This window comes from Phasianus colchicus, chromosome 6 (genome assembly GCF_987193195.1).
Source record: "Phasianus colchicus chromosome 6, bPhaCol1.hap1.1, whole genome shotgun sequence".
Classification (NCBI taxonomy): domain Eukaryota; kingdom Metazoa; phylum Chordata; class Aves; order Galliformes; family Phasianidae; genus Phasianus; species Phasianus colchicus.
Window position 1 is genome coordinate 25,962,302 of NC_143441.1, and position 26,464 is coordinate 25,988,765.

The following is a 26,464-nucleotide window of genomic DNA, read 5'->3' on the forward strand; positions in this document are numbered from 1 at the left end:
GACTGACTGTCAAAGCAAAGCTTCTGTCTTTCCCCCTCCGTGTGTAAGATATTGTTAGAATCATTTTCCTTGTTGGAAGAGGCACAGAGGGTTATGGTTGTGACTGAGAGACAGACACTGGGGAAATGCTGTTAAGCTTTTTGAAAACTTATTGACCCAAATGAAATCTTGGGACAGCATCCTGCATAGAGCATTTGCTGCTAGTCTTGTGCTGCCGAGGCAGAAGAGAAAATGTGAGACCGGGATGTAGAGGACCAAGATTCAAGGTGGGCACGTCCCTCCTCGGGGCTGGGAGGAACAAAGACTGCTCTCAGTCTGCAAGCAAGACAATGTGCCATAGTTATGGAAAGAATAGAACAAGGAGTCTTCTTTGATGAAGTAGACTAATCACTTGCTGAAGTGTGGAGCTAAGAGGAACAAACAAAATGTTGTGGTGAATGAAAACCATGTAGTTAAACAGAGATGTGACATAGTGCTGAGAAGAAAGGAGCACACCGGGAATAAAGAAAAGTTGAGGCCATGATGTCCGAGTTATGTGAAGGGGGGAAACACTCTTAGACAAGTGAAAAAGAGATATCGCTTCATGTTGGTGTTAGGATTGCTGTGATTTTATGTCAGATAGTTAGATTTATTTTATGATGTCTTGCATGCATGTCACAATCTTATATTTCAGTATGGATAAATCTTGTCAAGGATGTCATCTGCATTACTGTAGTACTTCTAAATATGAAAAAGATGCTTCCTACCTCACTGATACAGAACAGTGGAATGTGTATTGCAAAAACATTTAAATCTGTCTATGAAGCACATATGGCAGGGGTTGGATTTAATATGCCCTGCATGTATTTTAAAATTATCTATCTAACTATAAAATTGAAACAAGTTTTGGAAGTAGTAAGATGAATATTGAAGTTCTGTGATAGTGCTCTTATTGCCAACTGATTGTGATATTTCTGTCTCTCTGGATGACTGGGTAAAAGGATGTAGTTCCTTTGAACTAGACTGACAAAAAATACAAATGTTCTATGATCATTGGTTATGCTATGAAAACAACAGAATTTTTAAACAATAGTTGTTTAGTGAAGCTAAGGCTTTTGTGCTAATTGTAAGTCAGACATGAGATAATATGAAGCTGTATTGATGCAGATGGTTATTTATTCTTTTGAAAGCTGTTTCATGACATCACTAGGAGTATTCTACTTGTTTCTCTGTGTGCGTGTTGTAAAATAATAGCTCTTGTGCAGTGTGAATAAGGATAGTATGCCTCTTAATAGAAAATATGCTTTGGATTTTAATCAGAACACTATCATTACTGTGATATTTTGGAGATCTCATTAGCTTAAGTAAGGAAACATGAAAGTCATGGTGTTTTTGTGGCATTAAAATTTATAGTTGCATTTTGCCTACTTTATATTAAAAATACAAAATATGAAAATATTTTCTTCCTTTTGTGATGCTCTGTAGAGTAGATGAAGTGCATGAAAGGTATTTGGTGTGATGAGATTTGTTCAGTGTTGACAGTGACTATAAGAAAGTGGTTTTTTGTGGTTTGTTTTTTTTGTGTTTGTTTTCCACATCCCTCTCTTGTGATCTTTGTGCCTGTGACACCAGCATAGTTTGTGCTATACCGTGAAAGAACTGAAATGACATTGGTCAAATGTAAGGATACTGTTACACTGTCTGATACCAATGTTTTTTGCTTATGGCTGTCTGGTCTTTCTAAGTCTGTTCTCCCATGCCTGTTTGTTGCCTAGCACTGATCTGCTCATCTGCTGCCACAGTACCTTTGGCATGGGGTTGTCACTAACGGATAGGGTAATGGAGTAGGACTCACTTCCTCAGACAGCTGGGACTCTCTGCGTGGCCGCTGAGTCACAATCATCCTCATCTGCCTCAGTATTCATGGAGCTATTCCATGCAAGCCCATCATATCATAGAATGGCTTAGTTTGGAAGGGACATTAAAGGCCATTTAATTCTAATCCCCTGCCATGGGCGGGGTTGCCACCAACTAGATGGCAACCTGGATCCCGTCCATTCGGGCCTTGAAAACCTCCAGGGATGGGAAATCCACAGCTTCTCTGGGCAGCCTGTGCCAGTGCCTCGCCACTGAGTAAATAATTTTTTCCTAATATCTAACCTAATTCTCCTGTTTTTCAATTTAAAGCCATTTTCCTTGTCACATCGCTATCAGACCATGTAAGAAGTCAGTCTCCCTCCTGTTTGTAAGCTTCCTTCCAGTACTGGAAAGCTGCAGTGAAGTGTCCCTGGAGCCTTTTCTGCTCCAAGTGAAATAATCCTAAGTCCCTTTTCTCTTTTCCTCATAGGAGAGCTGCTGAGCCCGCCGATTATCTTCATAGCCCAGGATACTGTTAGTCTTCTGGAGTGCAGGCATGCACTGGTGCCTCACGTTCGGCTTTTCATCCACCATGCCAAGTCCTTCTTTGCAGGGCTGCTCTCAGTGAATTTTTCCTATCTGTAAACATATTGCCCCAATCCAAATGCAACACCTTGCACTTGGTTGTGTTGAAACTGATTATGTTAATACAGAACTACTTTTCATGCCTGTCCAGGTCCCTCTGGATGGCATCTCTTCCTTCTGTTGTATCAACTGCACCACTCTGCTTGGTGTCATCTGCAAATTATCTTCCTTGGGGAAAAAATGAAGAATAAGGGGATTCCTTAGTGGAAAGGCTACATCTTGCCAGATTTTTCAGATCCTTTTAATCATGAGTATTAAAGCTAGGTAAAAAGTACTTTGGGACATGTTGTTCCATTTATTTTTTAAGACTGTTCTCCATAGAAGTCCCCAGAGAGTTCATTTTAAAACAGACAGCACAATGTGGGCCACTGTAATACTATTTTCATTGTAAAATATTATGTCCTAGGGCAGATTTACCACAAATGGAGCAATCGTGTTGTCCTATAAAAGATGTGTTTTTGCAACTTTTGGTATATGTAAAAAATATGCATAACTCTCTCCAGTCTGCCAAATAAGCAAAGCTTGCTATTTTCAGTAAAGTATTTTTTTGGCTTTTGGAATACTTAAAGACTGTTACTAGCATTAACTGCTTTACTATTCAAAGTAATGTTGTATTTGCACAATTATAAACATCGGTAACTGGAATATTATCTGGAATTACAATTAGAAAGAAGATTTTTGGATATCCACTTAAACTTTCCTAGCAGGAGTATAATAAATATTTTGTTAGCTATCAAAATGTCAGGAAATAGCATCAATATGTATAGATTTTAATGACATAAAATAATTGAATATTATATAGATTTCACAGCAGAGATACTAACACTGATCAGCTCTGAATCAGAGAGATGGCTTATCTATTGTCTATTTGTTGTATGAAATTTCACCTCATAATTCATTAATTGATACTGTTGCAAGAGATCTGCTGACAGTATTGGTGAATCTTGCTGTTTAAAAAGCTAGATAAATTTCATTACTAAATAGTGGAGAAATATGCAAAATTAAATTATTTTTGTCAGAATATTCTGGAAAAAAAATGCTTACCTATATATTTAAAGGCATCTATACAGAAATATATCTATTCAGAATTCTGAACATTCTTATAGGAAGGTTCCTTCAATATTAGGAAAGTGTAGTGGAACTGTTCAGTATTGTTATCCTGGAGAAAAATGAAAATAGGAGCAAAATTATATGATGTATTGTTAAGAAAAGGATACTTTTGCAGTGGATTTCAAAGGTATCCTAATTCTTTGTTTTTCTTTGAGGATGCCAAAATAAATAACTTTCTTATTTTAGCTGTGCCAATTTAAGAAACATAAACTGAATCTAGTTATGAAATTGATGCCTGGGAACCTTTCGTACTCATAAAAATTAGAATTCTGTAACAATCTCTTGAATAATAATTTGTTTTGCATATTTGAGAAGGCTGCGGCTTGAGAGAGGCTAAATGCAGGAAATTCTCACTTGCTTCTGGAAGCAGGCAATTCAGCATCTTGCAGCTTTATATTCCAAGTAGCAGTAGTTTTCATGTACTTATTTTTTTTTTTTCACTCTGGTTGAGGTATATACCTGAGAGAAAAGACAACACAGTTAAGACTTGACTATGTGGTATGTGCTGGATTTGAACTATGCAGCACGTTGCTCAGATTCTCCGTCTTCCTTGTATTTAGGATGTTTTTACTGGGACAAATAGGTTGGTGTGTTAGGAGCTTTTCTGGTCTTTTGGTTGTAGGCTCAGGCACATTTTCTCAGCATTATTTTGGAAAGTGCTTGGGCTTGGGTTTAGCTCAGCTCTGTGGAGGAGGAATGGAGCTGCTGAAAAGCAGTGGAAGCTGTGACAATTTCCAACCAGGTCCCCAGCAGGGATGACTGGAAAAACAGGGCCCTGGGGCAAGCCACAGCACACAAACTCAACTGATTGATTTGCAGCCACAGGTGTCCAGAATGGTGTGGTTATTGGACACATGTAGTTAAATCTGTAAGTGGTAACATTTCTTCAGCAATACTGTGAACTACTTGTTTTAATTAGTGGAGTATTATGTAAAGTTAGTTCGTGACAGACAGAATGTTAATTAAAATTCTGTGATTTGGATAATTAGAAACGTAATCATATTCAATGTAGAGCTTTATTCTAATATATTGTATACTTTCGTAGACGTTTAGACTTAAATTTACTGGTTCAAACTTAGAAGGACAGGGAAAAATAAAGCTGTTAAGGAGTAGGATTGTTTTATTGACGTACGTAAATTAGCACTATTCATGTATTTAAATATATTCAGTTACAGATCTCAGTTCGGTTCCTGATTTCTCTCCACAACTCCTGTGTGATAGTGAGCAAATTATGAGAAGAAATGTTTCAGTGTGTCTTTTGAATTTAAAATGCAGTGATTAATGCCAGCTGAGATCTATCCACTTTTTAAAATTCAATGCTCGGTCTATATTCTTTTTTAGGAAATCCTTCATTTGCTTTCTGTAAAATGAGATATGCTTTATTTTCTACACTGTTTAATTATGAGTAAGCAGGACTGTCCCTTGTGTATGTAGTACTGTCAGTGCTGTAGTCTATCTTATCTCAGTTTGTGCTTTTATAATATAAGCTCATAATGAAAACATAATTAGTAGTTACTAAACGTTTCTCATCTCTTTCATTCATCAAACCTGCTCGTAAAAGAATAAGCAGAAAATCAAAGTGTACTTAGGGAGCACTAAACATAAGAGGTCAGGTACTGTTCTTTGGGTTAGAAAAGCAGCATAGTGTCTGGGCTTTGTAGCTCTTGTTGCTCAGTTGAGCTCAGATCAGGGGTTTCTGTCTTCACACTCCAAGCAGGTAAGTCCTAATACTGAGCGTAGTATCTGTCATTTTGAACCATAGATTCATGTGGGTTTATGTGACCTGTTATGGATAACCATTCTTTGTGATTCTTTTTTCTTGCAGCTGGTAGCAACCCTTTTTCTCAGGCAAAAGAGCACTCAGTGTGCCTCAGATGATCTATTTTATTGACTTAGTATATTGCAAGTATCAGCAAGAGGAATGAATTCATCATAAAAGCTTGTTGAGTACAGCAAAAACACTTCTGTGCATGTTCACTGAAACTTACAGACATGTTCACTGTAGGTGTGTTTTATCTTTTTTGAGTATGGAGGTGTATAAAGCTTTAGCTGATCTTCAGTGAATATTCTTAGGAGATATCACTAAATGTCTCAATATCATCAGGAAATGTAACTTTAACTTCTAAAATATAATCTTTGTAAAAAGAGTTCCTCAGGGAACATGTTTAAGTAACAAATTGCAGATTTTCTTTTTTTAAAATTTCGTAAGTTATACCAAAATAGAATGACTTTAGTCAACTCAATGACTTATGGTTCACATAGATCTGGTGTTCTTGCGATATGAAAAGAGCGTAAGTGGAGCAATCTTTTTTTTAGATTTGTACTGCATGTAGAAGAACTTAGTTATGCGTATTTCAGTACCAAATAAATAAAAGAAGTGCCTCACAAATTGAAAATCATTTAACAAAGTTAAACAGTGCTATTTCTATTAACATAGCAGTTCTTAAAAAACGCACATTCTGAAACTGATGAAAGGTAGGTTTTACATGCATGGCTAATTGGGTAAGGCTAAATCCTATGCCTATTGGTAAGTGTAGGTCCCCCAGAACTTCTGTAAATTTCCTCATTTAAAGACTTTTTGGATCAGTTCTTAACATTAAGAAAAAGATTCATAATCCCTAAAATATCTGCCTATTTATTAAAAACAAAAAGTTTTCATATGCGCATTTCTCATACAGTCTTCTCACAAAGCAGCCAGGCAACCAGATCGTTAGTAGGACTTCCTCTCTCTGTGGAGAAGGAAGTACTACAGTGGTTACAGACTGACCTATACAATCTTACTGTATAGGATAAAAATGTTGAAAAACAATGAAAAAAATAATATGTGACTAAACAGTTCTGTAACGGTTCAGAAGTAATAAAATATTTTTCCATTGTCTTCTCTTAGTAACATGAAGCTCAACATAGACCTGGTAGATAATTTGGACAATGTGGAAATTATGTAGCGACAATATTTTAATGTTTAAAACAATGCTTGTAACTGTCTTAGGCACATTTGAAGGCATACAAAACTGTCTCAAATAGATTTAAAAAAAAATCAAAAGCATTTATGCTGATAACTAAAAAAGTTAATTTGTAGGATTTTTAAGTTTGCATAAAAGAAGCAATCTAAAAGGACTAGAACTTTTGTAAAGAAAAGTTTTTAAAGTCTTTAAACTGAGATAGGTGTTACAGTTCCTCCTATGGAGGGAGCTTATTATTTAATGTTGCTGTGTAAAAATTAGTTGTGAAAGAATACTTTCTACTTAACTGAAATCTAACAGTGTGATTCTGTGAATAAGAAGGTTCAATCATATACTACTGTTTTTATGAAAGTATGATTAATTCCTGTCTCAAATGTATGATATCACATTGCAAAGGAATTCTCCCCTAATAGTTTGAAGTCTTTTTACCAGTTCTTAAAGTTCAGTGTTTGTTAAGACATTTCTTGAAAGTGATCATTACCTGAATTTATTTAGTTTCCATGAACTGAAGCGTGAGGTTGCCAGGTTCTGAGTCAGCAAGATTTCAGTGTTGTGGCATTTATTTACTTCTATTGTCTGTTTTGCTGACTTGTAATGCATCAGGTGTGCGGTGTGTGCAACCCAGTACTTCATTTATGAAACTTAACAAGGCAAAACAGATTGCAGTGAAAGCAGGCAAACTATGGTACGTTGTGCTAGTGAAAAAGATGCTGGTTTACAGTCATTTGTAATTACTGCTGCTGCTAAAAAAAAAAAATAATAATAAGAATATACTTTTAATGGGGGTAGTAAATAAGTGATTACTATTACAAAAGAAGAGGTACTGTTTCTGTCTGGTATCTCTGTTCTGTGTGGGAGTAGAGTCCAGAAGAGCAATTGTTGAGTTATGTGCTTATTCCGTTTACAGAATGGAACAATGAAGTGTTACAAAGTTGCTATCCATTTTATTACACTTTTTTGTTTTGGAGCCCATGAGGAATTCTTTAATAATTTATGCAGAGAAACAGTGAAACATTTTTTATTTCTTCTGCTGTGTTGTGTTTATTCTGGTTTCCTTATAATTTCTTTGATTTCTGGCTATTTAATTACTTAGTCACTATTTTCTAATATGCGAGCCTTTGTGATAAACAGCTTTAAAATGTTGTCGGAATGGGCAAGTTTCCCCTTTAGTTTTCCCCAATTTGTCTTTTATCTTTAAAATATGAGATATATAAATTTTTTGTGTTGCTTTTTAAAGCTGTGGGGAGAAAGGGATTTCATAGAAAATGACGGTTTTCAGATTACTTTGTTTATGATTCAGAGAGATAGGCAGATCACTTACAGCTTATGACAAATAACAATAGCAGAAAGACAGCCTTCACTGGAAGATGTCTGGTGCTTTAAAAGGTGTTCTGGTATGTTCAACGTGTAGACGAATTGGGATTATTTAATACTGCTTTGCTTCTGACTACAGTTAGTGGATAACATTAAAACTGTTTTGGCTTAAATCCTATGTATTCCTTGAGTGAGCCCAGCAGAACTGTGGAGCATAAAGGAAACAGAAGTATCAGCAGACAGCAAGGTCTGAGGAAATGACACCAGATTTCCAGCTCTAGCAGGATAGAGTGAGTTCAGGTTTGCCTCTAACAATTACGTATATATCTCTATGTGTGCATGGGAAATAATCCACTGCAGTATCAAAAGAATTTTGTGCAAACTTGCATACAGTGTAAACAAGCTGTTATAGAGTTTAGTAGTTATACTGGTGAAAAAGAACTGGAAGATGGCAAAACTAGATATTTAGAAGCTCATTATGGCAGGTTATGCTGTAGTCTCAGGATGCAATAGGATTCTGACTACCCTCTTCCCTCAAACTAGAATTTGAGTGTAATTAAGTAATTAATTAATCAATCCAGGTAATTGATCTTAACCTGTACTTAGCTTGGAACTTCCCATATGTCTTTGCAGTCTTGAAGATGTGGTTGTCTGAAATCTTCATGCATTACATTTTACTTCTGTCTATCAATTCTCTGTTTATCTTATCTTTAAATAATCATACTTACAATAGCAATAATGTTAGTAACAAAGATTTTGTGAAGGCATAAGCTCTGTCTGAGAATAATTAATTGCAACTCTCAAAAAGAGAAAATTAGCTAGAAGAGGAAGAACATCCTGAGAAAACAACTAGAAAAAACAGATGCGGAGTCTTTTTCAAGAGGAGGAATGTTTAAAAATTTCAATAATGTGTGCTGCAAAATATCCTCAAGGAAAAGAGAGGAGATTATCAAACTTTTTTTTCCTCTTTAAGGTGAGGAAAACGCAGGAAAACAGAAGTAAAATTTCACACTGAAATCTGAACATCATTGGAAAAGAATACATATCTAGGTTGCATAAAAGCGCAGCTTTTTACTATCATCATTTAAAAGCACAAATGCTAATTCTCACAGATATTTAAAAGATTTCATGTGACGTTCTTCATCCATGCCTCTGGTGGCAGTGTGGACATAAAATCAACACAGGTGGTAGGAACACACAAGTGGCCTTGATAACAGAGTCTTCCCAACCTGGACATTAGTGGAGTTGATTTTGAAGAAATCAGAAGCTGAAGAAGAACAAGGAATAGTAGTTGGAGATACTGCTGCCATTACAGAATTTCCTTTGTCTGCAGATGTACATTCCTGTATGCAAGATCCCTCCCACTTTTGAAATCCCATTTTATTTTCCACTGTTACTGAACTTTTTAATAGCAGTACTAATTAAATGAATATGAAACCCTTTGTAGTTGTCTAGAGGACTGCACACTGTCCCAGTAAACAATGACACAGTGTCGGCTATTCGTGCCCCCATTCTGCAGTAAATTCTGCATGTAATCTCCCTGAGGAAAAAAAAAATCAGCTAGCAAAAAAAAAAATTAATGTCTGCAACAAAATCCATCCACATGCCTGCTAACTTGTTCTCCATTCTCTGCAGAATTTCTCTTCAACAGATTTCTTGTTGAAGATTAAATCAAGTTCATATTCTTATGTATATTTAGGAGCTATTCAAGTGCCCAATTCTCAGCTTGTTTTAAAACTGCATAAAACTTTGGAAGGAGGACAGCAGTTAACAAATCTTTTCCTTGAGCAGAATGGTACAGTTGCATCACAAGACTAAAGTATATCTCTTCAAAGGCTTATTTCTGAGCACAAAGTAGGAATTTCTGCCCCAGGAAATCAAGGATCATCAGAAATCTCCCCCAGTTGGAAATTACACTTTTCAGCTTTGCGTTCCTTTGGTGTAATGACCCCTGGTGTGCATAAATTGGAGAGATTAATTAAACCAAACAGTTACACAGAAAACCCTGTTGCTGATGGGTAACAGAAATTAATTATTGTGTTGAATTTACAGTTCATCCCATGAGAAGCAATGGAAAGAAAGGGCAACAACACATGACAGATATTAGTTAAATTGCTGAACACTGCTAAAGTGGGCTTGCATATTTGTGGTGCTGGTTGTGGGAGATGAATGCAGGATTCCTTCCAAAATGTGAACTTCTAAAATTGAGTTCCATAGGAAAGGTGGCAAATGCCCGGTTTGGAAGGAAGAGGTTTCCCCTAAGGCATTTATTCTGTGATGTTCAAAACTTTGGAGGAGTTTTTTTGTGGATAAAAGAAATAGTGTGCAGCATTGAAGGAGTTGGGAATAATTCTCTTGACAGTCGTTTACCCAGTGGACAACTGAACATTATGAGTGAGAATTTTCTGCATATTGCATAATTACACCTATTGAATCATGGGCTTTTTGTCACAGATTACATTGCTTGATTTATGAAAGAAAATTAGTCATGATTCTTAGTTATTTATTCTTATTTTAAAAAGAATTTCACTCTGAAATTAACAGTTCTGGAACTCATTGATTTCAAAATATTAACAGCCTTCTAGAGGTATTTCTGTCTAAACAGGTTTTCACCGCTTTTTGTGGAGTCAGTTTTATGTTTGTCTCTTACTATCACCTATTTTCAATATTTTTATAATCTTAGAATAGAATCATTAAGGTTGGAAAAGACCTTTTAACATCACCTAGTCCAAACATCAACCTACCATCATATTGCCCACTAAACCGTGTCCCTAAGTACCACATCTACATGTTTCTTGAGCACCTCCAGGAACGACGACTCCATCACCTCTCTGGGCAGGAGGCACAGCAGGCATTAATTTTGGAGCAGCCTTCTTACTTTTCCAGAGACATGGATAACTTCTTCAAAGTGGAAAAATAATTATCAATTACTTATGAAAGCAAAATCTGATACGGTGTGACCGTTTGGTCCCAGTGAATATGACACCAAACGTTAATGTGCCTATGGAGAAATCTGCTAGACACAGATGTAAAATGGTGAGAAGGATGACTAATTCCTCACATTTCCTGCATTTGCTTTTAAAAATTTGTTTTCTGAGACCTGTATTTGAGAATTTTTTACCATTGGGAATAGCTGCATTACTATCAGAGAGGATTTTTAGTTTATATGCTATTTGCACTTTAAGTATAAGATAAATTCCAAACTGAAAAGGTGTCAGTGGATTTTTTTTTTACTTATTATTTTTTACTTATTCAGTTACATTATTTACTGGAAGAATGGCCTTTAAAAATCTACCGCACCACAGAACATAAACACTCTGGCATTTTCTTATTCTAGCTTTCTGCTTGTATTTCTTTTATTTCCGTGTTTCTTTTAGTGAAGGAAGTGTTGTGTTTAGTGTAGCAATTTGGAAATAAAAGTCTAGAAAGAGCTGGAAATATTTGAGATCTATCTGAAAGTAAAATAAAATAAAATAAAAAAATTAAAGTAGTCTCAGTGTGAAATTAAGGTGCTTGAAGACCAAAGTAAAAAAGATAATTTAAAAAAAGAAAAAGTCTGTTTAAAATGTAAGTAAATATATTTAAAGTGGTGCCATTGTCTAGACTTCTGATCACTTTTGACTGATGTACAGTTTTTGTTGCTAATATTTCTCATTTTCTTAGAAGCCTGTGTTAGTGAAATGTTTTCTCAAATATTCAGTTTCTTGGCTTATCATATTATAGTGTTTTTAGTTTAGTTTTTTTTATGCTGCATGTATTCCCTGTGTTTACGGACATACTTCATATAAATAATTTGAGGAAGAAAATTTGAATAATCACTTCTCTCTGGAATACAGCCCTCATATTTGTATTAAAATTTAAATGAGTGTTTTTACATATCCCAAACTAGTACACCTGAAGATAAAGTAGTTGGGAAAACATACACACATTAGGGCTGTGTTCAGGTTGCTCCTGTAGAGGGACATCTATTCAACAACCTTTCACCAATTTCAGTGTATCAGTGTTTAATGTTGATGTACTTGAGGTATGATAATACACATCAGTAAATGTTGTTTACCAAGTTAAGAATGTCTACTAGTAAAATGATTTTAATACTTCTGAATGCTGAATACCCCAGAAAGACAAGATAGTGTTATGTGAAATGTACACGTTATGTTTTTGTAGGAAGATATATTTTGCCATTAAGGCTCTTTTTCATTCATGCAATTAATCCAGCAACAGTTAGAAACAGTCATAATATTTCTGTGATTGAAAGTGATGATAAAACCAGAATTGCTTCTGGGCATTTTCTTCCTCCTTAAGCTGTTCAGGACTAAGCTTCAATTGCATCTATTTGGAATGTTATTGAATTCTAAGGACAAGATTTTCTATGAAGGATAAAATGAATTGCAGGAATACTTTTACTAATTGTCTGGTATATTCATAAATAGTTTCTGCATTTTTTATGAAATTAATTTGTTTTTGGCTTTGTGCTGGTTTTTTGTTGTGTTTTAATGTTCAGTTGTGTTGGCAGTTGCAACCATAGTGAAGAGAATGTTCTGGTGCTCAGTATCAAAAGTTGTCATTCAGCAGTGAGGAAACACTATGTGCTTTGATCTCAACACTTTACTGTGATCTCAACACTTTACTGGATTAGAAAGAGTGCATCGCAATCCCTTATGTATTAATACCATGTAGGACTTGAAATACAATCCTGAGAATATATTTCATACAGGAAGGCAGAGTTACTTTTTACAAGTGTTCATTAAAAATATACTTTTCCATTGTTTATCAAGCCCACAAATGGCACTGTTTTGAGTGGACAGATGCTTTGGTTTGTCTCTTATTTATAAAAGAAAAAAAAAAGCTTTTTTGATCTTGTTTCATGAGTTAATACAGAATACTTTTTCGTGTGTGTGTGTACATCTGTGTGTGTGTGTGAGCATGTGGTATCTGACACGTAAAAGTTCTCCTTTGGGAAAAGGTGTGAACACTTAAATCTCAGGACCCAGCTAACTATGGGGAAGGTATTTACGCAATTGAAGGGAATTTTAAGTATGTTCTGTATAGAAAAGTTTTTGAAAAGCGTAATTGCTTCAGTCTCTACAGCAGCTAAAGTACAAAATGTTCTGTGTTGTTTATTCATGATATTCAGTCAAAAATCAGTAATCAATCATATGGAGAGCTATAGTTTCCCGTAAAGCCTAGAAGGAAACTTTTCTCCTTAGGGTTCGTGTTCTTTCTCACTCCTCCACCTTCCTAATAAAAAAAATAAAGAGATTAAAATGGGATTTTCATGGTAGGCTAAATGAATAAGTCTTTTTATAGCTTTGTTTCCCATGTAGAGGGAGGGATAATCTGAGTCAGTAATTTAAAGGAAAGTGGGGGGGAAGAGGATTTTGAAGGTCCTGTTCAGCTATAGAATAGAAGATGCTTATTTACGATCATTCACTTTGCCTTTGCATCCCCTCTTTGCATTAGTCTTAACCCCCGTTATGAAGTAACTGCAAATTACTGATAAAATTGTATGTGAGATGTAGATTGTAGAAGAACTGGTAGGAGTAAAAAAAAAAAAAAAAAAAAAAAAAAGGCTAGGTAATTCCAAAGGCTGGTTTCTTGGTTTTCTCAGTTTTCCTTTTTATGTTTAACATAGAAAACGTTCATAGGGTGTGTGTTAAGAAGTTTCGTGCTTTCTGTCAGGGCAGTAAGGATGAACCCAGAAGACCATTCAGGAGGGATTTGAATTTAGAATCATAGAATTATATAGGTTGTAAAAGACCATCAAGATCATCAGTTTAGGCATCAGAGTGACTTGCTGAATCTCAGTGCTAAAACATCTCTCTTAGTGCCACATCCACGTTTCTTAAATTCCTCCAAGGGATGGGAAGTACACCAGTTCCCTGGTCAGCCCTTTCCAATACTTGGCCCCCCTCTCAATGAAGAAATTCTTCCTAAACCTCCCCGGAGCTTTGTGGTCAGAGAGGAGATATAATCCCTGGCAAGGTCACCTGATGTGATCTTCTTTGCAAGCTCTCCCCTGCTGCTGAGCTGGACTGCTCATCTCACCATAACGCTCAGGTGCCAGAAGTTACATCTCCTCTCTGATCGCAAAGCCCCCTGGGTTATGTAGTTCTTCTCTTCCAGACAGGTGTCTGGAACTGGAGCGTTAACACTTTAACTCCCAGTGTACTACATGATGATATGATGTGGAATACCGATAACCAAAAATCATAAAACCATGACAACCAACCATTATTATTTTCTTTTCTCTTAAATAAAAGGACTGAGGCTCTCAAGACAGAATGTTAAGCTTTTCTGATTGTACATCACTTTCACCTTTTGTAGTTATTACCCTTTTTGTGACACTGAGTATAATCCACCAATATTTGAGTGCTGATGAGCTTTCCTCTTGGCCAATTTTCTCCTTATTCATATTGTGGTTTTTTTTTTTTCATCCCAATCTCAACGATTCTATTAGTTTTTTACTCTTTTTTACTCCTTTGTTTTTTTTTGGTCTCTATATCTGTCGTCTTCTAACTTATCCTTACATTTTATTCCAAATTGAGGAATTGAAGATCACAGAAATTTCTTCTGATTTAAACTTTAAAAAGACAAAGAAGCTGCCAAATAGGTTGTACACATCTGATACTGTGTTCAGGTGATGTTACTTTCTAGTAATATGAGTGTATGTACCCAAGTCACTCACCAAGAAGAGCCTGAAAGCAATGAAAGTATGCTTAGAGACTAAGATGTCTTTCTTCCTGAATTTCTTTGTCTAAGTATATTATATCCCTCATTTATGTATGAGACAGGGAAGGGGGAAAAAGTGTTGTGCGTCACTGAGTAATGGGGTATTTTGTTTTGCATATGTTTCTGTTCCTAGCTACTCTACTTTTTATTTTGATTTTTTTTCCCTTTGCCACCTCAAGCTAAAAAACTTGCTCATTTTTTCTCTCCCAGCTGTTACTTTTTCTTAGAAACTGTTATTATGTCAGTGTCTTCTGTTCTGAATTTTTCCTTTGCTCTTCTTGTAATCTGACCCCTGGAAATTATACCATTGCTAGGCATGTGAAGAGATTCCATTTATGGTCTAAAATTAGCTTTCTAGTCTAAACTTGTCATCTAGGCAACCTCTGTAATCAATGGAGAAAGATAAATACTGCAATAAGCAATTCATCACGTTTTAAGATTATGTTGAAACTGGAGGGATTAATTGATGGTCTAGGTTACCTTTCTCTTTCTGCTGATTAAAGAGAGAGCTCTAGATGACAACCTTGGGTGAGATGCCTGATGGCCAGACAGCTAAAATTAGATGAGAAGTATCCTCCTATCTGTTGTGCAAGGAGCGATGTTGGTAATGCGTTGCCTTTGTAATGTCTGCTGTAGAGTGGTTAAAACTGTATAAAACTGAATTGCCAGAATTTGCAACAATGCCAGTTACATTTGATTTTTCACTAGTGTGTTCTGCAGTGTTGTGACAGATCCTAAAAATCAACCCTTTACTATTTTGTTAGAAGAGTTAATATTTAAATAGCTCTTGTTATTTTCCCACCACATTGCTAAATAAAATTATTTTCATTTTGACACTTTGAGATAGAAGGTTTAGAATGTTTTTGATGAAACCACATAGTACTATGCAACAACAGAATAGGATACAAACCTAATTACCTGAGGCCCATTTTAAAATTACAGGGATCTAATTTTACTGATAGATAATGTCGCTTGATATTACTGAAACAGGAGTGTAATCACAGAACGTGTTTGGATGCAATTTAATCAGTATGATAAAATTTGATGGTTAGTGCTGGACATAAGGAATTGAAATTATAAAAATACAGTTCGGAGATGCATATAAGACTAAATATGGATAAACATCATATGGACAAATTTTGTGACAGAGTTGTTATGACAAAATATTTATCAATATTACAATTACTCCTGTGTTAAAACTGATATTTAGACTTCTTATGTTTGACCTTTTACAGTGCTGTAACCTGCTGCTGAACCAACAAATTGGAAACAATTCATAGCATCAAAGACTTCAGACTGATGTCGCCTATCAAGTCTTCAAGCACTGTGAACTGAAACTACAGATCTTGGAGTTCGTGTCACTTGGGTCAAAAGGAATGCTTGTTTGATATTAACGAGGACTATCACTGCCATTATGACGAGCCAGGAGAAGTGGCTTAACCTTAGTCCTGGAGAGTTCTCTCAGCTTCAGAAATATGCAGAATGTAAGTACTTCCTGAAACATATTTTTACATCTTTTTACTTCCCAAATAATAGCTCAGAATTTTGTGCTTAGAGGACAGAATCCTAAACATGAGAAATTAGATTTAAGTGGTAGTTTGTAGGTCCAGAAGGAGTTCAGCTAGATATATTCAGGAGTATTTCATAATTTTTTTTTTGTATGATAGATAATATTTTTGTAAACAAAGAAAATATCTTTAGGTTTAGGAATATTGTTGATTTATTACTAAAGGAAATATTTCTATACCAAGTATAAAAACTGTAAGTAAAATTAAGATTGATTTTTTTTTTTTCCTGCTTGTGGCAACATGACGTTTACTTAATTGTATCAGTGTAGTAATCTAACAGAATAACCATAAAATCATTGCTTTTCTAGAAGAGCTATTAATATCAGGATAAAGTGATTGATAAAATTGGATGGATTTTTTGTGTTCAGATTTGTGTTTACATATGAAATAAAGATGTGGTGGCTTTGAACTTTACTGTTTCAACCTTCCTTTGGCTGTCTGGAATAGGAAGGTGCTAGTTGTATGAAACTCTGATTTCTCTTTGCATAAATAGTTAAATGTCTGAGACAATTAGGGTAAAAATGCTAATTGTATATAAGGGTTGATATATAATTCCAAGAGAATACAATGAGATATGGGCCAACTTTTGTATCTGTGATCTATCCAATTAAATTCTCTTAAACACCTGAATAACAGTATCTTTAAATGTATAACTAAGACTTACAAATGTTTACAAATGAATTACAAAATAAGTTGGGTTTAGCATTTTTGAAGTGGTTACATTTTTATCTAACATTCAGAGGTATGAAATATTGTGACAATGGATATCTTTACTTATTACTGTATAGAAATTAAACTGTATGTGACTTTATGAAGTTTGAATATATAATTGCTTTGATACTCCATTATTTCTTTGAGCATGGGAAGAGTGAAATAAATACTATCAAATTCCTGGGTCTGGCTGGCTTGATGAAGTTTGATGTACCTTGATGTATTTATTTAAAAAAAAAAACCTACAAAACCAACTAGACAACAAAACACTGCACACTTCTCTTCAGCATGTGTTACTAGTGGGTGTCCTTTCAGTATCTTTTCATAATACAGGACTGCAGGTTGCATAACCATAATATAGTTCTGTATCAAGAGTATCAGCTCTTCTGTATTTGTACTGCTAGTTACAGATGGTGAAACCAATTGTTAAGGAATTGGTGATAATTCATACTTTAGTGTGAAGCTGAGCGATTTTGTGACTTACTGTTTATTAAAAGTTTTAAAAGAAATGGGAAGACTAGATGAGGCTTCTAGTTTTTGAAATAAAATACCCCATAGTACCAAAAAAAAGCTTTGGAGTCGCTTGCAGAAATGAGTGATTATCTGAATGCCAGAAGGTATTATAGGAAGGTTAGACCTCTGGGAGATGTATTGAGACTGGAAAGTCTTGGTTCTGAGTCCTCTGCCTTGCCTTGCTTTGTGCTTAGGAGTAGGTTTCTTTGAAAGATTGTGAAATACAGTAGGGAAGGTACATCAAGGATTCACTTTTCATTCACCTGCTGATAATTGGTATTGTCATTTGATTCTCATTCGCTCAGCCTTTCATTTAGTTTGGTGTATGTGCCTTACTTTATAAACCTTAACTTGAATTACATGATATTAACATTGAAAGTTTTAGGCATATATACTTAAATTTACAAAATATAGTCTATCAAATGCCTGTCACCTGAGATGTCAGTCACTTTTGGGTCATATTGTTAGTGGCAGACAATCACATCTACTTAATGAGGTCACTAGAACCAGAGTTACTTTTGTACAACTAACTGAATAGAATTATTCTCTTAAGTTTACTGTAAAAAAAATCCAATATATGTTTTAAATCTCTGAGATCAATGTATGTATATATATGATGATAAGACACATCATAAGACTGAAGTAAATTAGAGTTTTTCTGATATCTATATTAGTGTACATGCATTTTGGCGTGCAAATAAAAAGTAATAATTCTGAATGATAAGGACTAAATTAAAAGAAAACATGAAGAGATACTTAAGCAAACTATTGGAGAGGAGCATGTTAGACGAGACTGCATCAAAATAGGGGTAGCCAGCAGGATAAGGGAGGTAACTGTAATCCTCTGCTCAGCTTTCATGAGGGCCCATCTGCAGTATTGCATTTAGATCTGGGGACCTCGACACAAGAAGGATGTTGAAGCAGGTCCAGAGAATGGCCACAAGGATAATCAAAGGGCTGGAGCATCTCTCCTGTGAAGGCGGAGGGAGCTGGACTTGTTCATCCTGGAGGGGAGAGGACTCCAGGGTGACCTCATTGCAGCCTTCCAATACTTAAAAAGAGCTTATAAGTAAGATGGAGACAACTTTTTATGTGATCTAATAGTGATAGGACAAGGGGAATGGCTTTAAACTAAAAGAGGGGAGATTAGGTTAGATATTAGGAAGGACATAATTTACTCAGAGATTGGTGGGGCACTATCACAGGCTGCCCAGAGAAGTTCTGGATATCCCATCCCTGGAAGTGTTTAAGGCCAAGTTGTATGGGGCCATGGGTAAGCCCCCATGATGGGGGAAGCAACTAGATGATTGTTAAGGTTCATTCCAATCCAAACCATTCCATGATTTGATGGTTAGCCAGAGTTAGAATTCAGAATTTACAATTAATACCTCTGTACTATGTTGTTGTGATTGAATATGAAATGTTGGTACTAGGTGGGTGATTAACAGCATCTACTATAATTGATTCAAGACAATTACCTTAAATAGGTGAGTCCAAAGAGAGTGCAAGCTCAAGTGCCTTATACTTATCAGTAGGAAGCTTTAAGCACAGAATATATTTTGTTATTATTTATTTGGAACGTATGTAAGTTTGGTTAAAAATATTTTCTTGCTTATTTACAGGGAGGAGTCAATATTCTGCATTGTATGTGCCTATTCACCCATAAAGTATTCTTCCTAAAATGAGTTTGCCTGTGTTCTGCATGTTAGCAGTATTGGTATAATTATTCGTACAGTTACTAATGTATTAGTTAGCTATTAGTACAGTTTGTCTTCCAGTTCGTTCTTCTTGTGTGAAATTCACGATAGGCTTTCTTCTACTTCTGTATGCAGATAATCTCCTTGATGTCTTATGAAAAAGTTCCTGCCACATCTTATTATATGTAGTATGATTATCAGCTTTATATAAGTTTATTGCCTGTTGAACACAAACCCTGAATTTAAAATATCTTTCCTGATACATACCAGCTTTTTTGAGTATCCATAAATGTAACTGAACAGCAGAGGAGAGTATGGATTCTTTACCACTTGGCTCTGGTGAGAGAACATTCTATACTTTCTCTCTAAACAACACTTGGAACTTGGCAGTGTGTAAACATCTTCTAGTTAGTCAACATCTTCACAACAAACTAATTTACTGTAATTATGATTAAGTGATATAATGTCCTGTTAAAGGACGATATTTCCACAATCCGAGGAATATCTGTCTATAATTTCATTTTACAGAATTATTTTTCAGCTCAAGCTGAGTCAACTTTATATTTGCAGTATAAGACCTTTCTTCAAGTAAGAATTGGGAAGTTCAAGCGAGTTTTTGGAATGGCTTAAATATTACTTTAAAATGTAGAAAAATGTCTTTGTAGAATTCAAAGAGCCTACTAATTAATACTTGGCACTTTGCAATTAGTTTGCATGTGTGTGGGTTGTTAGTGTTGTTTTTTTTTTGTGAATATTTTTTTAAGAATAATTATTTCCAGTGACAGTTACTCTTCTCTACTGTTCTGAAGAACAGTAGGTCTTTACTTAGTTTTCTCAGAAGAGAAAATGAGAACTGAGATAACTGGGATGCCCATTATGTAGTAATAATGTTGCCTACACCAAATACATATACTAATGCAAATACATGTACTAAGAAGATATATATATTTTTTCCTTTAGATTTCATGATCAGGTTTACTTATGGGAAAGAAGGTGAAAAGATGTAGGGTATTTTTGCATAAAAATCTCACTTAAAGTATATAGGATAAGGTAGATATGGGATTAGATGTTTAATGCAAAGATTTATGAGTCAGGGGTTGTTTCTTCTGAAATATACACTACCAGATATATACACAGTTCTGTACTGCTCCTCCTAGCAGCTTAAATTGTAGGGACATGAGAAAGAAGCCATATAAGTAGTATCACTGTAATTATTATCTATAGGGTAAATTCCATCAGTTTATAGGTTTTTTTTTGTTTGTTTTGTTATTGTATCATCAGTCAAAAGAGCTTCAGTAAATTCATGTTTGCTATAGTCCAAATTATAGTGATTAAAAATAAAATGAGACTGTTTCAAGATTTAGCTGGGCTTTAGAAGAAAGAAGTCCTTCCTTTAGTAGGCACAGAGAAGCAAAGGAAAAAGCCTCTGAGCTCTGGCAGCACATATACTCCAGGGAAATAGCTTTGTTTTTTTTGTAGTCCTTTTGAATTTGTCAACAAAATGTGCCCTGAGGACCAAGGCTGAAAAAGACTTTTTGCAAAATTTTTGGCAGTTTTTTTTTTTTTTTTTTTTTTTTTTTTTTCTCCCCAGGCTGTTGGAGAAGAACTTTGGCAAACAATCACAGCCTGATTGCTACTGAAATGGCTATGAGAACAGGAACAACATCAACAGCTTCTCCTTTTTGTATACCATCAATTGCTACTGTAGGAACTAAACTGTGCAAGAATATTGTAGGGCAACAGGAGTCAGAACTTGTTGTGAAAAAGATTTCTGAAGAGAAAGACAAAAGCCAACAGAAGTTTCAGTCCAAAGTTAAACTGCCAGAGACTCTTGGGTGGGTTTAATTCTGTGGCCCTCACAGATGGAAAATATTTTCTTTTACAATGGGTATAAATGATAACCTGCAGGGAACTTCATACATGTGGCAGATGGCCACCAGCAGCACTGAAAGCTCTGGGCTATTACCCGGTCCCTCAGATGATCCCATGCTTCTGGCACTGCATTAGCTTCTGCTAATCATAATGAGGGACTAGGCCACACCAGAGAATACAGATTGCTGACAGCAACTATTTTTTATTGTTTTTAAAGGGAAGAGAAAAAATTGCTAGTGATTACTGAGAATATTTTTACCCCTTGTACTAGGTTTTAGGGGTATGAACTTTCTGCCGCTGTTAGTAAAAATGAAGGAAATGAGGTTCTTTTAAGGTTTTCTTGGAGAATGTAAGATTGTAGTGGTCCCAGATTGCACAGAGAAAATATTGTAGAAGAAACTGTTTACAAACCCACAATTTGAGCATTTAGAGTCTCTGGCCATGCTTAATGTACGACGAATACGATGCTGTTCCTTCATCAGGTGCACCTGGTTGCCTCACTAGGAGATGCTAATTTACTTGCCAAAAGTGCTGGGCAAGCGTCTCGCACTTCTTGTTAAAGAGTGAAAAGGTGATCCCAAAACCTGGAGGAGATTGTAATGTTTACCCAGTCTCAATGAGGAAAGTAACTTGATACAAATAGGGGAGGAACAACGAATCTTTGTTTTCTCCTTTATTTTTAGGGTAAACAAACTATTTTCTTGATTATGCTACTAAGTCATCAGTGTTTTGTTGAGTTTGAACTGGCTGTTTACATGGCTGATAAGAATGAAGACTGTCAGATCTCTAGCCCTGTCAGTACTAACAGGCTTGTGTTCACTCTTAGAGATGCTGATAGATCCACCATTCTTAATATAGTCAGACTCCCAGGTGCTGGCCTTTGTTGCAGTAGAAGGGAATGGTGCATCAATGACAATTTGTTTCCATTTTCAAGGGTATCTTTGCAAGAAACAAATTGAAACTCTTCCTGTGAAGTCCAAACAAATCCTAGTTCTCAAGTTTCTGTGGAAGTGAAATTCATTGAATGTGGTGACTGGTGGTGGCACAACCTTTCTAGAATCCTGAAATGCAAATGGAGTCAACTCACCTTGCTTTCTGTTTTCTTTGACAAAAATAATGATTTCTTTCTAAAATAGAATCTAAAAAGATAAACGCTGCCTATCTTTAAGGCTCATTATTGCAGCATCAGCTTTTACTGGCTTTAAACACCTGTTGTGGTTATTACAAATGACATACGGTCATAAAGTTACTGAATGTATATTTATACACTGTAAAATGTATGAACATTGATTATGCCTTTGCTGTACTTCCTGTGTTTCTACGTATCTTCTGTATTTATTTTCATTATGGTTTGGTTGTTTCTATGGACATTTGCATGTAAATAGTAAGAATCTTTTGTTTCTTAAAAGTTTGTCTGTTTTTACTGCTTATTTCCTATTACAGAGATTTGGGGGATAATTCATTTGGTTGCTGTAGAAATGGTTCTGATGTCACAAACATAGGATTCTGGTTTACCAAGCTCTGAAAAAATAAAGAGTAGAGAATGAACTAATTATGGAGTCACGTGGCTGAAACTCAGCTCTGAGTAAAAGCGTGTATTTTTAGTTCTTGTGCTGTACAAAAGCGTGAAAAAAGGTATAAATGATTACAATCCATGACTCATCAGGCAGACTGAAAAAGTAGCTTTATGAGAGGGAATAATTCCTCTTGGCTTTTATGGAATTAAAGTACAAAGAACCAGGAGATTGTGGGGCTTCCCTCAGCATTATGCCTTCAAAAAGAAGGGGAGAGCAGCTCATTCACTGAAAAAATCGTACATTATTGTTATTGTTTATGCTGTTCTGTCTTTTACGGATTTCTGATGAAAGAAGTCGAAGCATTCTTCTCTGTTTCTCTTGAAAACAGGAGAAAAGTTGCTATTGATGATTCAAAATGGAAGATAGAATCTTCTATTAAAAAAAAAAAAAAAACAAAACCAACACAACTGGGCTTAGGGCTTCCTAATGGTGTCTCTCAATCTCTCTCCCTGAGCATTTTGCTGGGAATGAAGAGCCCTGGGCTGCATTTCTCTCAGTTGTTTTCTGCTAATTAAAGAAGCAAAATTGAATGTTAAATGTGCTTGTAATTACGTTTTCATTGTTGTTGTTTTTAAGCACTGAAAATATGTTGCATTTTTTTGTGGCCTTGGAAGATTATTATTGAATGTTATGGTGTGCCACTGCATGGTTCTGTATTTGCACTGCAGAATTTAATAGCTTTTTGAGGATATTATTGACTACTGCATTTATTTTTAGAAACCTCAAGTTTAGTGGAGTTTATAATTTATTATTTTATTAAAGCTTGCATGGAAGCAGAATATTATTCAATAAGTGGAATACTGAGGAAGGAACTTGTGATTAAATTCCAATATAACATTTTTTCAGTTTCTGAAAATAAGAATTCTTAATTTTATTTTTGAAATATGATTATAAACAGTTTGCACTCTAAAGGCACTCCAACTAATCGTAGCAGTAATTATCATTATTGATAACAAATTTGTTTTGGAGAGTCTATTTCCTAAAATTTATTAAATGGCCTAGTAATAGATCAGATGTTCTCATGCATGAAGTCATTCTGAATAATATTAAAATGATTCATTAGTTGTTTATTCATTTTAACAGAGGACTGTTAAATAAATACTTCATTTATGCTTGAAAGTCACTCCATTGGGGGGGAAGAGAATCTATCATCCCTATCTGTATCAGAACAGATTATTCACATCACTGCTTTGAACGAAAGAAGACACTGTATAAAATACACAGGTTCCTGTACAATAGAGGTTGAAATGAATGGAAGGAAACAGTGTAAATTTTAGATAGTTGTGGGAGGAGATGGGAGTACTCAGTTTATGTACTGAGTATATGTCTGAGAAGTTCACTGAAGAGAGATCCTTCAGTGCTGAATAGGCACTTAGAGTTGAAGAAATTATTAAATGATACTAGAGATGATGAAAGGGAGTTGAAGAGATGCAATGAAAACAAGTCAGCAGTGAGAAACATGAAAGATCAGAGCAGCCAGAGTGCTAAATTACACAAATTTGATTCTCAAGTACATTACTGTAGTTTCAGGCTAAAGTTTCAAATAGATGGTAACTGTACGACTTCAGCAGCATGAACATAGGACAATTCAGAATTCCTGTGATTATGAAGCCTTGAAGAGGAGAGAGAACTATTGAAAGAGTTGAAAAATCAAGCCACTGAGGGAGATGGGGGAGGACAAAATTTTCAGTCCACCATTTTTGGTAGATCAAATTCTATGGATCTGTGCTATTTATTATTATAGAATTGGATTGAGCTGAGTTAAGGAGAGAAACAAAACAGATCTCAGAATGGAATAATTAGGACAAAATGAAAATAGGCTTTTAAGGACTCAGAATGGTAAAGGGGAGCCAAAACAAAGCTCCGTACCAAAAGCTTGATTTTGGAAGTTTCTTATTCAATGTTTGGGTGTTTGGTCATATAAATGATAATTATTTTTTAATGAAAAACAAAATGTGAGACTGAGAGAAATGACCTAGGACAGGCGGAAGAGAATTCAAGAAGAATGCTAGTGGCTAGCCAAGTTTTATCTTGTAGCAATAATTTAGAATACTCCATACAAGCCTGTTTTCTGTAGAGAGCCCTGTAGAAGTTTTTATAATTATTATTAAAATATGTGAAAATGTGCTCAAGCACTATTATTTTGAATTCTAAAGGTTGACTACCTATTAAGCTAATTTTGGCTAATTTTGGAGAGTGAGTCCAAGTAAGTGCTCGAGCTGGAATTTGAAATGTCACTTGCATTTCTTTTGGGATCCTTTTATATAATAAATCAAAAAATATTATTCAGAATTACTTTAGTACATAAGTTGTAAGTTAATTAGGAATCAGATAATAGGGAAAAGAATTATGACCTATTTGTTTTAATTCTAGAAACATATTTTTATATTTTTCTTCAGACACAGTGGATATTGTCACACTGTTCTTCAAGTCCAAACTCATTTTTTTTTCAGTCTTTCTAAGATGCGATACTTCCAGGATAGTCATGATATCTCCAAACAATATCTGATGTGACCATATATTTTAAAATTATTAGTGCCTTAAGAGGATTCTGGGAGTTTGGTGGATCCATAGTAAGAATGATGATTGTAATTAAATTGTCCCAAATTGTACAAAAGCAATTTTCTGGAGTATTACCTGGTGTAACTATGTTATTAAATTAGAGCACACACTGAATTTTTTTTTTTTTTTTGATTAGGTTTCAATAAATGAGTACCAGAGTAGCACTGGCTTCTAATAGCACTCTAGAGATGAAATGACTACCTGTACAGGAGGACCACTAAGCTGCTGTTCAAATTGCAAGCTCTCCAAGGCAAGCTCTGCCCTTAAGACAAATACTTCGCAGTTCTGTCTACACAGTGGGAGCTTTAGCTGTTAGTTCTACAATTATTTAATTTTGTCACGTCAAAAGTACTTTAAATTTCATTGCTTTATATTTCTTGGTTTTCCTCCCATTAAATCTATTTTTTTTTTTTCTTAGGAGTTTCTTATTTTTCTCCTTTTCCAACCCTGTTTTGTTAGCTACCCAGAAAACCTATGTACTGTCTTGGGCTAACAGAAATAAAGAAATGATCCAATAAATAATCCAGATATCTTTACAGCTTAGCATTCTGTCCCTGGGAGGCGTGCATTTGAAAAGTTTTATAAGAGTTCCAGGCACAAATATGTTAATATGTGTTCAGGGTCTGTTTTAACATTAAAAAGCAGTACTAAATTTTGCGTAATTGAACACAGTGGTTGCCTAACAATCACATCTCCATTTTATTATTTCAGTGGAAACTAGCAATATGGCCTTTGCACTGCAGAAAGTCTTTGATTTGAAGCTGAGTCAGTCAGACTTCCTTGAGTATTGTGTTGCTTTTTTTAAAAAGTTGCACTTTTAACAGCATATGTTAACAAATAAGGAATGTATGCTAGTGCTGTATTTTTGTATATTAAACCTGCAAGTTGATAAATACTTTAGGTTTTGTTCTGGTGGATGTTATTTAGGATATACACGAATGACTATTTTATTTGAGAGGAATGCCCACTTCACATCTTATTTTGAATGCACATAGTGTTGCTCCTTTCCATGTTGCATCCTTTTTTTTTCCCCTCAGAAGTCATGCAGTTCAAGCAGTGATGCACAGTGTCTCAGTTCATATCAGCTTTCTTCCAGTGATAAGTTTGCATTTACTTGCTGCTGGGTGTTGCACAAAGAACAGTGCCAGAGAGTTGGTACATGCACTGTTCTGAGGTGGTGGTGAAGGCAGACACAGTTAGGGTTTTTAATTGTGATTTGTCTTGTTTGTAAAAGCAGTTGAGATTTTTTTTTTTTTAAGTGCTTCTCTTATTCAGACTGCCAATACATCACTATGAACTTGTCTGTAATAGCACTTTAGTGTTTAGGCCGAGCTTCTTACAGACTGCATGCCTCATACAGATCCATA

The 26,464-nt window shown here is 35.2% G+C and overlaps 1 protein-coding gene across 2 annotated transcripts in view; it reads left to right on the forward strand.

Moving 5' to 3' along the window:
• DGKB (diacylglycerol kinase beta) overlaps window positions 1–26,464 on the forward strand; it is a 339,578-nt gene that overhangs the window by 14,347 nt on the left and 298,767 nt on the right. For both annotated transcript variants that reach the window (XM_090142730.1, XM_090142731.1), the window contains exon 2: window positions 15,833–16,081. In XM_090142730.1, the coding sequence (XP_089998856.1) occupies window positions 16,012–16,081 (70 nt within the window). In that variant the 5' untranslated portion in view covers window positions 15,833–16,011. The remainder of the gene's footprint in view (window positions 1–15,832; window positions 16,082–26,464) is intronic.